Genomic DNA, 12732 nt, shown 5'->3' on the forward strand with positions numbered 1-12732 from the left:
GAACAAAACCAAGATATGATCACAAACTGAGCACTTGCGATCAATATACTTCACCTGCAGGTGTTTTTCAGTCATTTATAACCCTCGTGCCCATGTCAGAGCAACAAATCACTGATGTTTCCGTCCATCTTTTGGAGATTTAGTCATTGGTGACGAGGTTATAGCGGGTTAGTGTCTGCTTTTATATTTGGTGTCGGATTAATATTTGCTGGTAGGGAAAATCTATTTGTTCACTTCTGCTATTTATACTTTAATTTGCATCTCAATTTATTTATTTATTCCACTTAACTGCAAATTAGAGAATAGAAACTGGATAAAGAGCACATAAACATACTGACAGATATAGGTACTGTACATTGTTATGGGTCAATGATGCTAATATTCGGCACAAATCCATCAATTTCCCCTTTCTGGCTGCTCTTTCTATGAATGAATGATGTAGAAGCACTATCCATGCATGTTTCCCTGTCGGTTAGTAACGCTATATTTCATTGCACAACATTAATCTATCAGGCTTTTTGGCTAGAATAGAGAAATCACGGTTTCATTTGTAATTATTCGATTATTTTTAAATTTCATCTCTCCTGCTGTGCATGAACTAAGATGTTGAATGGTCAGCGTATGAGGCGGCTAGGCTAACCTAGCTTCAATTTTGATTAGATTTTCTAATCGGTTGCGTATTATGTGGTGAATATACCCCTGTAATGCATACTGCTGTCCTTTTTGTGTCTGGCTTTCTCTGATATCTCACCTGTTCGCCAAAAATGACTAATTATATCCCTGGGAATGTCTGACACTGGCGCATACACTTTGTAATAGGCATGCCAGGCACGAAAGCTTGACAGGCGTAGCAACAGTAACTAAGGAGGGCGGGGCATAGCGAAGGGTCAATTACATGCAGGTATTTAATCAAGCATAAGTAGAATGTAAAAACACGTGGTTACGTAATAAGTACAATGTAACATGATTACTTTTAATGCGAGTACATATAAGTTAAGGCCACCACATGCAAAGCGGGACCATTTATTTTATAATTATATTATCTGGGTATAATTGTCTTGGTTTGGGGATTCTTTTCTCATGTGTTTATTTTGTTCTGCAGGACATTGAGATCAGCAGCGACGATGAGCTGGACGCCTATATTGAAGATTTGGTTACAAAGGGAGAGTGAGACTCTGCATCTCCTGTTTTACCTTCATTTTTCATGGTCTACCTTTTGTTTCTTGCGTTCTGCCGGCGGACTGGAGGTGATTACTGGTCGGCTGCATCTTCATCCCTATTTACCGTGACAGAACTCTAATGCAGCAAGAGCTTCATTTACAATTTCAACACCATTTTGGTATAAACAGCTCTCGTCTATCAACTCGGTCTTGGAGTTTGCACTTGTGGGCCGCTGGCGAGGATGAGAGATTTGAATGGTTTCATAAAACCTGCAGTTTGATGACTTTGTTTGGTTTTACTCTGAATGGAGGTTTTGAGTTCACCGTTTTTTTTAGGGTCTCAGTGTTATAAAGCTTCATTCTCAAACCAGTTTCAGCTGTTCTCACAGCTCACACGGACTCCTTTCAATCCAGTTCAGCATTTTGAGTTTTAAAATGGGCTTTAACCTGCTGCTATGTTATCTAAATCGTCAAACGTTTCAATTACTTCCCATTTCGTTTTTCCATGTATGTGGATGTGATACTCAGTTCGTTATTTTTAATCTTTCACTTTCCGTTTTTTGGAATAAACACTGATCTCGGATGCTGTTAACCTCTTCAGTTACAGTATTTAGTCGTCATCTTTATAACTGAGAATATTTTTTAAAAAGTTTTATTAAAACAGTCCAATAAAGTTTAGGATGTACATAGTGTCTTATGGTTCTGTTTGTCTAAAACAACAACTAAAAAACTTTCAGTTTATAGATACTACTATTATACACTACCTGACAAAAGACTTGCCATCGATCCCAGTTGTAAGAGCAACAAATAATGACTTGATTTCTAGTTGATCATCTGGAGTAGTGGAAGAAGGCGGATTTTTCCGATGAATCTTCTGTTGAACTGCATCCGAATCATCACAAATAGCAGAAGACCTACTGGAACCTGCATGGACCCAAGATTCTCATAGAAATCAGTCAAGTTTGGTGAAGGAAAAATCATGGTTTGAGGTTATATTCAGCATAGGGGCGTGCAAGAGATCTGCAGAGTGGTTGGCAACATCAACAGAGAAGGCATTGAAGATGAATCCAAAGAATCTTGATGAACTCTGGGAGTCCTGCAAGAACGCTTTCTTTGCCATTCCAGATGACTTTATTAATAAGTTATATGAGTCATGTCAGAGATGTATGGATGCAGTCCTCCAAGCTCATGATGGAGTCAGACACAATATTCATTCTGTTTCCACTGCAGCATGACCACATATTCTATAATGGACATTATTACTGTTAAGTGACAAGACTTTTGTCTAAGCAAAGTCAGACCTTGCTGTCCTAAATACATAATTAATAATCAAGGCCTGATCATATTTTATTTTGGTAAAATAAGCGTAATCTAGAGGCCTTTGCCTTTCATATAAGCCACTTCTGATACCAAATGATCAACTAGAAGTCAAGCTATTATGTGTTGTTCCTAAAACTTAGACAAGACTTTTGTCATACAAATACAGACATGACTACTCGTAAATTATATGCAAGTACAGAGTAAATATATTAACAAATAAACATTTTGTGAATACTTTGAGGTGTGTATAGATGTGTTTAAAAACTATTTCAAAAATAAGATAAAAATAGTTTGACAACATTATTTTTCCATTCAAAATCGCGCGCTTTACTTCAGCAGCATGCATCGCCTTTAAAGAAAAGGCGCGAATTTATGAGGTACAGACAGCTGCTTCACGACATGCTGTGTAAATATAACCTAAAAAATGTACAACTGGTGTGAGAAACACATTGACACGTCAACCACCGGTAAGTTTCATGTTTACTCTTACGGTTTCACGTGTGAAGTTAAGTGAGGTCTGGATTTTTTTTCATCGAAACCCGGAAACAAATACGTTACAACGTAATGAGGCGAGAACGTATTCAAATCTTTTAGGCCAAGATAAGCTATATATATATATATATATATATATATATATATATATATATATATATATATATATATATATATATATATATATATATATATATATATATAAATCGCTTAAATACATGTAAACAAGTCCGACCTTGATTCAGAGATCCATCAATAATCCATAGACATAATAAAAACCACTTTGGCATTCAGTCAACACGCCTGTCAGAGTCAAACCTGATTTATTGTTTATCTACTCTACTGTGATGGCTCGGATCAATGTAATGTTTCAGCAGCAGAGGAGTCTGCAGTGTTCATGTTTCTCTGGTGCTCCGCGTAATGCTCAGAACTCTTTCTCCTTTGCTGGGCTTCACGTCCAACCTGTTAAAAAAAGACCACGTATGTTTCAGTAACAACACTGACAAATGAAACATAATATACAGAAACATAACATACATATAGTCAGTGTGACTGCAGATGCGTTAAGCTTGGTTCATTGCTAATGCTGGATTTAGAAAAAAAGTCTGAGACTACATTGAAATGCTTAAAATATTTCAAAGTGAAGTGTTTTGTTGGTAGTCTCAGGTTTTTGGATTTTAGTTTCTGATTTTTAAACTCACAATTAACTTTTCAGGAAAATAATATATTTTAGATTCTAAAGTAGGCAGGCTGGTATATATACTGGCAGAACCTAACCTACATTTAAAGTATAGAAGATTTTTTTGTAAATACTAAAGTGCTTTTAAACCATGACATAAACTTGAATCTGTTGGAGATATTGTATATTTGCTGTGGTAGTTTAACAACTATTGTGATATTTTTAAAAAGCCAATAATGTATGTACACTGAAAAAAGGGTTGCATGCAAAACTGTTTCAAACAATTTATTTGTGTTTAATTTAAACAAACAAATGAAATTGAGCAATGTTCAACTTAATTTGTTAGTTTAAATTCAGCCCAAATAAATTGTTTACAACCACATAACGTAAAAAAATGGAGTAAATCCAAGGAATCATCTTTGAATAATTTTTTTTCAGTGTATATAAAAAAATTATATATATAAATAATATTAGCTTAATACTGTTTTCTTATTTTTCAAATGCCGAAGGACATTTTACATAAAGTAAATGTTACTATAACATTTTAAAGTTTTGGAAGTTTTATATAGTTTATTTTAATTTAAAAAAATATTTTAATAAATACTGTTAAACATTTAACACACAGTAACACAATAAGAGTCGGACATAAACCTTGTTGTTCTGAATATTTTACTCCACACGGAGCTCCAGACGGCCGCGCGCAACGCTGGACTGCCCCAGATGTAGAGCGCGGGCGTGCTGAGCGCGTTAAATCGCGCCATAGTCGCGAACAGATTCGTGGCTTCATTTCTAAACTTCACCCCATTCCTGGTCACAAATCTCACAGAAATGTTAACAAAGGACGGACCCCATAAAATGAGGAAACAAATGACCACAAACACGATAATGCGCAGCGACTCTTTCTTGCTGTCTTTGTCGCTGCTTGGCGCCTCGCGTCTGAGCTGATTCCTCGCGATCATGTATAATTTGATGGTCATTAAAACTTTGACTGCCACGATCACCTGCAGGACTATGACCCCATACGCGTTCATTTGAGCGGCAAACGCAACAGGGATGACACTCTGAACAGTGACAATTAAATATGTATAAATCCAGCAGAACGCGCAGACGCAGATCACGGACGCGCGCGTAATGTACCGGCTGTAGAAGAATGGGTGACAGACAGCCAGGTATCTATCGAACTGCGCAAACACAAATGTCAGCACGTTCACCCCTAGAAATGATGGTAAAATATAATAAGTGCCGTTTCGGGACGGATAGCCCTCTTGGACGTCAAACAGGCCGAGGTAGAAGACAGAGCATCCGGTTAAAGTGTCACTGATGCTGGTGTTTAACATGAAGATGAAGCGGTTTTGGGAGCGCAGGGCTTTGGTGCTCATGATGCCGATGACCACTGACCCTGCCAGGAGAGCCGAAGCTGTAGCAAACAGGATATGGAAAATGAAAATCAAGTAATCTTCAGGACTCTTGAAGTCAACAGAGAGGGGAATGGTTAGGTTAAAGGTGGCCATTGTAAACGCGCCTTTAGACAAGAGGACACTAAAGCTGATTAAAGAGTGTTTAAGTAGACGTGAATCGATCCTGTGAGACTGAAATACAACTTGATTTATCACGCGAGACTTTGCACTATAGGGATTTTTATTTGTTTCCTGTCAGGGTCTTGATGGTTGCGCTTTTACATTTTGCAATATACATTAACATTCATTTTGGAAACCAAACAAGCACGATAATGTGTTTTTAAAAATAGTTTTAGACAGCATTTAGAGGGCAACAAACTATAACATGGGGTTATAGGCCATGTTTAAGTGCTCCTTGAATTTTGACAGGGATTCCAGATTCTTCCACCAGTAATGAACTGTGAAATAGAAGGTTCTGGAAAGTGACAAAACGCCACTCACTTTTACAGATCCCAGATTTCTTGCAAGTTAAACTGTTTCAAAATTTTAAGTTAAACTTTGTACAAGCAAAAAAAAATAGTGATATTAAATAGTATATTAATAGTATAAATAGTGAATAGTATATTAAAATATAACGAAGTAACAAAAACATTAATTCTCATGATGTTTTGTAATTTTACAGCGTAGAATGTTTATTTAGTTTGATAGATTTATTTTAAATGCTTTGTATTACTTATGGTTATGTATATGCACCAGTTTCAACACCGTGTTTTTGGCTTATACAGTCTTGAAAATAGTTTATCCAGGAACATGCCCTACACTGTCAAAAATATCTGTCAATTAAGTTTCCGTATTTTGAGTTTTCTGTTTATTTACGGTTGTGAATTGCATTATGAGATGTTGATCTCTGCTTTGTCGACTTTTGATGTTGAAAATTCAACTCTACAGTTTAACAACGTCACTTGTTTACATTTTAGTAGTTTGCGACAAGATATTGTTTAAGGAATAATATGTAGAGAACTAAGTTTGTAAACTAACAGAAAATGTACTGGCAGTTTATTACAAGGTTTTTGCAGCACAATATACAACACCAACCCAGACAATATAGCACTTTAAACTATTAAAAATGTTTATTAAAGTCACTTTTCAAGGTTTTAAGTTTTTGGAAGAAAGCTCAAAATTATGCAATTCAAAAGCCCAAATAAGTAAAAAATAATAATAATCACAAAATACAGAAAACTGTCAGTTTACAGATATTATCACACTAACCACCTGAAAGCACACAAGGAAACTCAAGAGTCACACAGTTATTATGAAAAAGCCCCACAGATGCTTGAGCTCAATTTTGGCATGATTTTGCCTCTTACTAGTTTTGAGAATGTGCTTTTGTGCCTCTTACTAGTAACCCTCACTGCACATCAAAGGCTGTACTGCAATAAGGAGCACGCTACTAAGTAAAGTCTGGAGAACAACACTCTGCAAAATCAAAGGGGAACTTTATCACAAGTGATCTTTTGGAGTCGCATGAAAAAAATGAAAGTCACATGGTTTATAAGACCTAGTAAAATCATGGATGTTCAAGGGAAGCTAAATGTGGTCTTTGTGTGTATCAAAACCTTTATCTATAACAATCCGACAGCTAAACCAGTTGAACAACAATTAGCAGTTGAAGGATGCATAACAGGCCTTAGATTTTGGCTTGTCAGGTCTTGTATTATTTCTCTGATTCTAAAGTCTGATGTGGAGATTTAACGTCTGACATAATGTGGAGAAAACTGACAAGATGTAACTTCAAGATTCATAAAAACCACAAGCAAAAGGACATTTCAAGAGACTTAAAAATATTCCAAAGAGACATTGGTAAATTTAAAACATGGAAATATAATATCTCTGCCTTTTTCTTTGACAAGCTGTCATGTCAGTAACACTGGAACATTGCAGTATTGCCTATAGGCTGTTAAATTTGAAATGTATTATAAAATAACTTTCTTAAAACCTATGACTTGCAAAGAGAGACCTCATAGTCCTTTAAAACTGGGTACATCCAACACGTGAAAAAGGTTCAGGCTTCATTATTCAAATAAAATAAATAAATCTCACTAGAAAGTATTTATTTTAGATTGCACTACATAAGTATTCTAAACATTTCCCAATGCCCAGAATGTTCTTGTTCAGCCCAAACCTTTACAAAACCTGCCCCAGATTGTTAGCTGCTTTCTGAAATATAACTCACAAATAAAAATGTTTATGTACACAAAGTCTACAATTTCTGTATTTCTATATACATTCCTATAGCTGTACTCTTATGTTCTTTCAAGTTTTGTATGTTAGTAATGAAGTAACATTCAACAGTTTCCACAGACCCTAAATACAAATACAAGTATGTAAATGTACACAACTATTATGAAATATAGTGTTATCTGAATTTATTAAATGATTGAACTATTGAAATGCATGAAGCTCTGCAAATGTCATGGAAATTCCAGTGTCAAATGTCAGGTGTTGGCCTGCTGCCATATTTTGTTAGGCCTTTTTAATTCAGCCATTAAGGAGCTATTTCTTTGCTGATTTTAAACTTATATATTTTGATTCACATGCTAATTTCACCAAATATTCATTAAGTGAAGTTTAGGTATAAATTAATTTCGAGAGGATCACGTGCTTATGATTGCTAGTGGCTGGATCTCCTAAGCTACTACAAATACCCTGGGTTACGTACCACCGACACCTTTATTTTTATTTATTTTATTTTTATTCTTACCATTTTTATTATTTGTTTTTATTTCTCTTATACTTGTTTCTTTTATTCCTGTTTATGTAAAGCACTTTGAATTGCCACTGTGTATGAAATGTGCTATATAAATAAACTTGCCTTGCCTTGCCTATCTTCGTTTTGAAGAATCCCCCCATCCACCCCTACTCCTCCTTCTTCCTAGATGGGTGACACGGTGGCCCAGTGCTTAGCACTGTTGCCTCACAGCAAGAATGTCTCTGGTTCCAGGCTTTACCAAACCAGCAGACATTTCTGTGTGGAGTTTGCATTTTCTCCCCGTGCTCACGTGGGTTTCCCCCGGGTTCATCGGTTTCCTCCCACCGTCCAAAAAACAGGCAACATAAGTTAATTGACTAATCCAAACTGGCACTGTAGACATGCTCCTAGTAAATGGTTATCTCACAAGAGCAATCACTGGCTGTGCATTGATTATTACATCAGGGGAGTTCTCGAGATCGTCCTGAGCTCAAACTCCCCTCTCGCCTTGCAATGGGAGGGAGCCCCGGGCTCGAGGATCTTATGAGCTCAGGGCTCTCTCCCGGGACAGCATGCCAAACAAGCTTATAATTAATCATCAGCTAAGTGTGAACTCTTGAAATTCCCATTCTTCTGAATTTTCTAATACACCTTTTACCACCACTCTCCATTGGTCATTAATAAAGAAATCACACATATTTAAGTATAATTTACAATTACAAAAATGTAAGAACATGTTTCCAAATTACAATTAGTATATATTTACTTCATCCAAATCTCCAAAATCCTCCATTAGCCTATAAAACCGTAGTATAAAGTCCACTATACTTGGTCACTATAAGTTTATCTTCCATTACCATAATTATTTCAGATCATTACACTCAACATGTTCCCTATGGGGCTGTCTAAACTAAACTTTACAAACAAGGCCACGTTTTGATCAGGGACTAATTAGTTCTGGCTGGTTAATCACAGTAATTACACACACTTTTTAATGTCCCAGGATGATCTGATGCACAAAAATCACCTCCCATGTGTTTATTTGTGTGCCAAAACATACAGACGAAAATAAATGCATCTGACAGGATCCAGGATTTGTGTGTGTGTGTTTGTGAGTTTTGACATAATTAACTATGACAGGACTTCATTGTAAATGCAATCAAGCTCAGAATTTCTCATCTAATCTCTTATGAATGTGGAATCAAGTGCACTGGAAGAGATAGCAAAGGGGGAAAAGAGGGTGGCCAGAAAACACATCCCCAAAAGAGCAAGTACTTCACTGTATGTTAAGCACATGTGAATGCATTTTTTGGTTTTTATAAATGTTTGAATGAAATATGTTAAAAACAACATTGGTGATGATTAAATAATGATTAAATAATTAAAAGTATATTTGTTCAAAGCTTATATGGGTTCCAAATGTGCTGACTGCCATGTAAATATTTCAAAGATGCAAATGGAGTGGAAAATGAGATGGCATGGTCCTCTTTTATAAGAATTAAGTGCCAATTTAATTCTAACATATGATCTACCTAAATATTCTAAAAGTATTGTGATTTCGTTATATTGTTGATAGTTTTTAAATCATTCATTTAAAGAACTTAAATGCGTCTTGATTCAATAACAGGATCTGAATGGAGACATTATAGGACAATCGTAATTTAACGTTACGTAATTTTATTTAAATATCACTTCAATGTCACTTAATACCATTTTCATAAAATGTTAATTTAATTTGTTTTGATATAAGGCTCGTCTATGAAATTGGCGCCATTTTAGTCAGTCTCTCTCTCCCCCGCGCGCGCTGCTCGATACGTAAAACGCGCGCTCGGGAGATAGCCTGACTAGAATGGCTTTCTTTACCTTACTTTCAAGCTAGATATTTATTAGCAACATATATCGTACAGCTATTTAGTTAGACAACTATTCTATTGTATTACTTTTACTCTCTAGAAGTCTTTTATGACCATTTAAACCATTTAACAAATTAGGAAAAAAAGGAAAAAAGGCCTACTTCAAATGTGAGTTGTTTGTGGCCATGTATTATTTATTATTAGAATATACAAACAAATCAACGTAATTAATTGAACATGAGTCATAACAATTAACAAAGTATAATTATTGAAAAAAAATTATCTAATAGCAACAAGAGCCATTTATCAGACAACAAATTCTAAAAATGATACATGTAAACATTTTATATCATGTATTTTTATGCCATATCGAAGGAGGCACTAAATATATAAATATTAGCAATCTTAAGTTTTAAACTGTCACCATCCCTGGCGGAATCTGTGATATGTGAGATATCTAGTGATAATAAAAAGTGGCTTCATATAAAACAAACATAATGCCTAAGGGTAAATGTTCATGTGGCACTTAATCTTATAAACTCTCTTTCTTTCTTTGGTTTAATTGCGATATCACATCTTGAAGACAACAGCTGCATTCTTCTCCATAGTCAAAGGGTTAACACTGAGAAAAAAAGGAAAAGGAAAGTGTGCAAAAAAAAAGTGCAACAGGTATGAGTATAGCATATAGGCCTATAACGGACTAGCCACAGGTCAGAAAGACAGTGTTTAGACACTTTTTACTATCTTATAAATATTATAAACCTAACACTGACTATAAAATTGCAGCTTTGTTGTGTCCTTTAAGCATAGGCTTATTAAAAGCTCTTTTAACCAGGATGTTTAACCCAAATAACAGACTTCAGCTGATAATGATTTTGTGTTTTTAATATGCAGTTAAAATCACAACTTCTCATTAAAAACACAAAATCTTTATCAATTAAAGGATGTTTGGGTGAAACATCGTGACTACATTCAGAATCTCTAACAAGAGTATAACTGTTAATGCATGTATCATAATGGAGATTGGGCATAATTGGGATAATAGTTGAGGAGATTCCCCCTCAAAATCTGTAAGTGCTTTGAGAGCCCCCCCAAAAGATTTTAATTAATATTACAATTGTTTTTAACAAAAACATATTTGTAACTCGTGTCATTTAATCAATACTGTAGATATTGTCTGATGATTCATTACAGTAGCTTAATTATTGTGCAGAGGACAGACAGTAAGTCTCAGAAACTTTACCCTTTCCTCTTGCAGCATGATGTCCTCCAGACTTTGCTTAGTAGTGTGCTCCTTAGTGCAGAACAGCCCCTAATGTATAACAAGGGAGTCAAAACTGCATTCACCCGAGGTAGAATGCGCAGAGGGTCTAAACCTTCATTTTTAAACGTATAACAGGCAGACCCTGCAAAATTACACACAATTATATGAAGAAAAATCGGCAACCACGCGATCAGAAAAAACACGGCCACTATAATTATGAGGTAAACGGACGCGCGCTTGTTTTCGCGCTCTTCGCTCGGAGGTTCTCGGTCTAACTGATATTTGGCGATTAAAAACAGCCGGACGTTCAGGCCAATCATGATAATGACGGTGAATATGTTGGCCACAAACGTACCAAAGCCTGTCACTCTTTTTGCGACCCCCATAGTCACTAAATTATTGACAGCCACAATCACAAAAGCATAAACCCAGTAGGCCAGGATCACCAGCAGAGTTCTGTTTCTGCTCATGCGCACTGAGTATTTGAAAGGCGCGGAAACCGCGTGGTAGCGGTCCGCCTGCGCGGCCAGAATTGCCATGTAGGACAGTCCCAGAAAAGTGGGTGCGATGTAAAAAGTGCGTGTTGGGGAGTCATAAGAATCCCGTACATCCAAAACTCCAACATAATAATACGAGACGCCCGTACAGATGTCGCTGAGACACGTGCTGAGCATGTACATGAAGCGGTTCTCAGTGCGCAAAGATCTGTTCATGATGATGGAGAGAAACACGGACACATTGAGGAAAATGATGGTGGTGGCGAGAATTACATTGAAGAGGAGGAAAAGCACGTTCTCGAAACTAGTAAGAGGCAGCACAGTGCCAATACCCTGACTACTCTGAGAAATATTCATTGAGGCACGAGAGAGAGAGTATCTAAAATTATAAGATAAACAACATGTCTTGGCTGAGATGTAGATGAGTGCATTAAAGCGCCTGATTGCAGGCTTATAAAAGTGTGCATGAAGGTGGTCTAACTATAGGTCTCTCAAGGGACAGAGTGTTATGAGAGAAGCAGCATCAAAACAACATGCAAAACAGACTCTGAATCAGAGATCCCCAAACTAGGGCTCACGGGCCAAAGTTGGCCCATGGTGACCTTTGATTTGGCCCACTGAGAAGAAAGGGAGATTTTTGGGGAGCACTGGGGTTAATGCCTTTAATACAGTCATTACTAATTTCATGTAACCTTTCGTTTGTTAGTTTTATTTTTGAGCTACAAAAGAAAAACTTGTGTTAAATGTTTGAATTAAATGTTGTAAATGAATCCGATTTTAATTTTAAAATGAACATACTGTAGCTCAATGGATAGACCGCAATGGGCTATATGCACACAGACTTTGAATTTCTAGCCAGGCAGCGCAAGGGCTTCCGGTGAACTGTCTTCCCATTACAAAATTGTCAGGTTTAAGATCTGATTTCTTTAAAAATCAGTGATCTTCACTGCCTGTTAGATATATTATATGCAGTGGGTCTCAGATCGGACAAGAAGCACTGCATTAAATTCCATTCCCCCCCGTCATGTCTTTAAAATATGTCAGGTTATTTTACCCCAGTATTTTCTGGAATTAATTGGAATTTCTGCACTAGCCTGTTGTTTCTGATGGCGCTGGACAACTAAAATAATGCTTAAGTCTATTTAACTGAATGTATTGTAATTACATTACAACATCCATGCTGTAAAAACAACCTTGTGAAATTAAAAATACTCACAATAAGCTTTCACCGGAAGCTTTAAAACTCTAGCTGTGCGGAGCCCATTCAGAAGTCCTCAGGGAGCAAATCAAGGCAAAGGCAGGTGCAGCATGACAAGTGTTT

The 12732-nt window shown here is 36.4% G+C and overlaps 3 protein-coding genes across 4 annotated transcripts in view; 1 reads left to right on the plus strand and 2 right to left on the minus strand.

Annotated features, from left to right (window-relative positions):
* Positions 1–1845, plus strand: part of morc2 (MORC family CW-type zinc finger 2) — a 37761-nt gene extending 35916 nt beyond the window's left edge. For both annotated transcript variants that reach the window (XM_056451588.1, XM_056451587.1), the window contains exon 27: positions 1103–1845. In XM_056451588.1, the coding sequence (XP_056307563.1) occupies positions 1103–1171 (69 nt within the window). In that variant the 3' untranslated portion in view covers positions 1172–1845. The remainder of the gene's footprint in view (positions 1–1102) is intronic.
* Positions 1846–3317: 1472 nt separating this feature from the next.
* On the minus strand, positions 3318–5162 carry LOC130219926 (C5a anaphylatoxin chemotactic receptor 1-like). Its single transcript, XM_056452432.1, has 2 exons — positions 4303–5162; positions 3318–3434 (listed from the first exon to the last, which is right to left on the minus strand). Exons 1-2 carry the CDS (start codon positions 5160–5162, stop codon positions 3368–3370), a joined length of 927 nt encoding a protein of 308 aa, XP_056308407.1. The 3' UTR covers positions 3318–3367.
* A 5727-nt stretch (positions 5163–10889) lies between these two features.
* LOC130219220 (adenosine receptor A2a-like) lies at positions 10890–11768 on the minus strand. The gene has a single exon (XM_056451537.1). It carries the CDS (start codon positions 11766–11768, stop codon positions 10890–10892), a length of 879 nt encoding a protein of 292 aa, XP_056307512.1.
* Positions 11769–12732: the final 964 nt, after the last annotated feature.

This window comes from Danio aesculapii, chromosome 25 (genome assembly GCF_903798145.1).
Source record: "Danio aesculapii chromosome 25, fDanAes4.1, whole genome shotgun sequence".
NCBI classification, from domain to species: domain Eukaryota; kingdom Metazoa; phylum Chordata; class Actinopteri; order Cypriniformes; family Danionidae; genus Danio; species Danio aesculapii.

Bases quoted from the DNA above. Each gene is read 5' to 3' on its own strand.
- LOC130219926 (XM_056452432.1), bottom strand. From the start codon at position 5,162: ATGGCCACCTTTAACCTAACCATTCCCCTCTCTGTTGACTTCAAGAGT. The intron at 3,435-4,302 runs GTTTATGTCCGA...TTTTTTTAACAG, and splicing joins AAAATATTCAGAACAACAAG to GTTGGACGTGAAGCCCAGCA.
- LOC130219220 (XM_056451537.1), bottom strand. From the start codon at position 11,768: ATGAATATTTCTCAGAGTAGTCAGGGTATTGGCACTGTGCTGCCTCTT.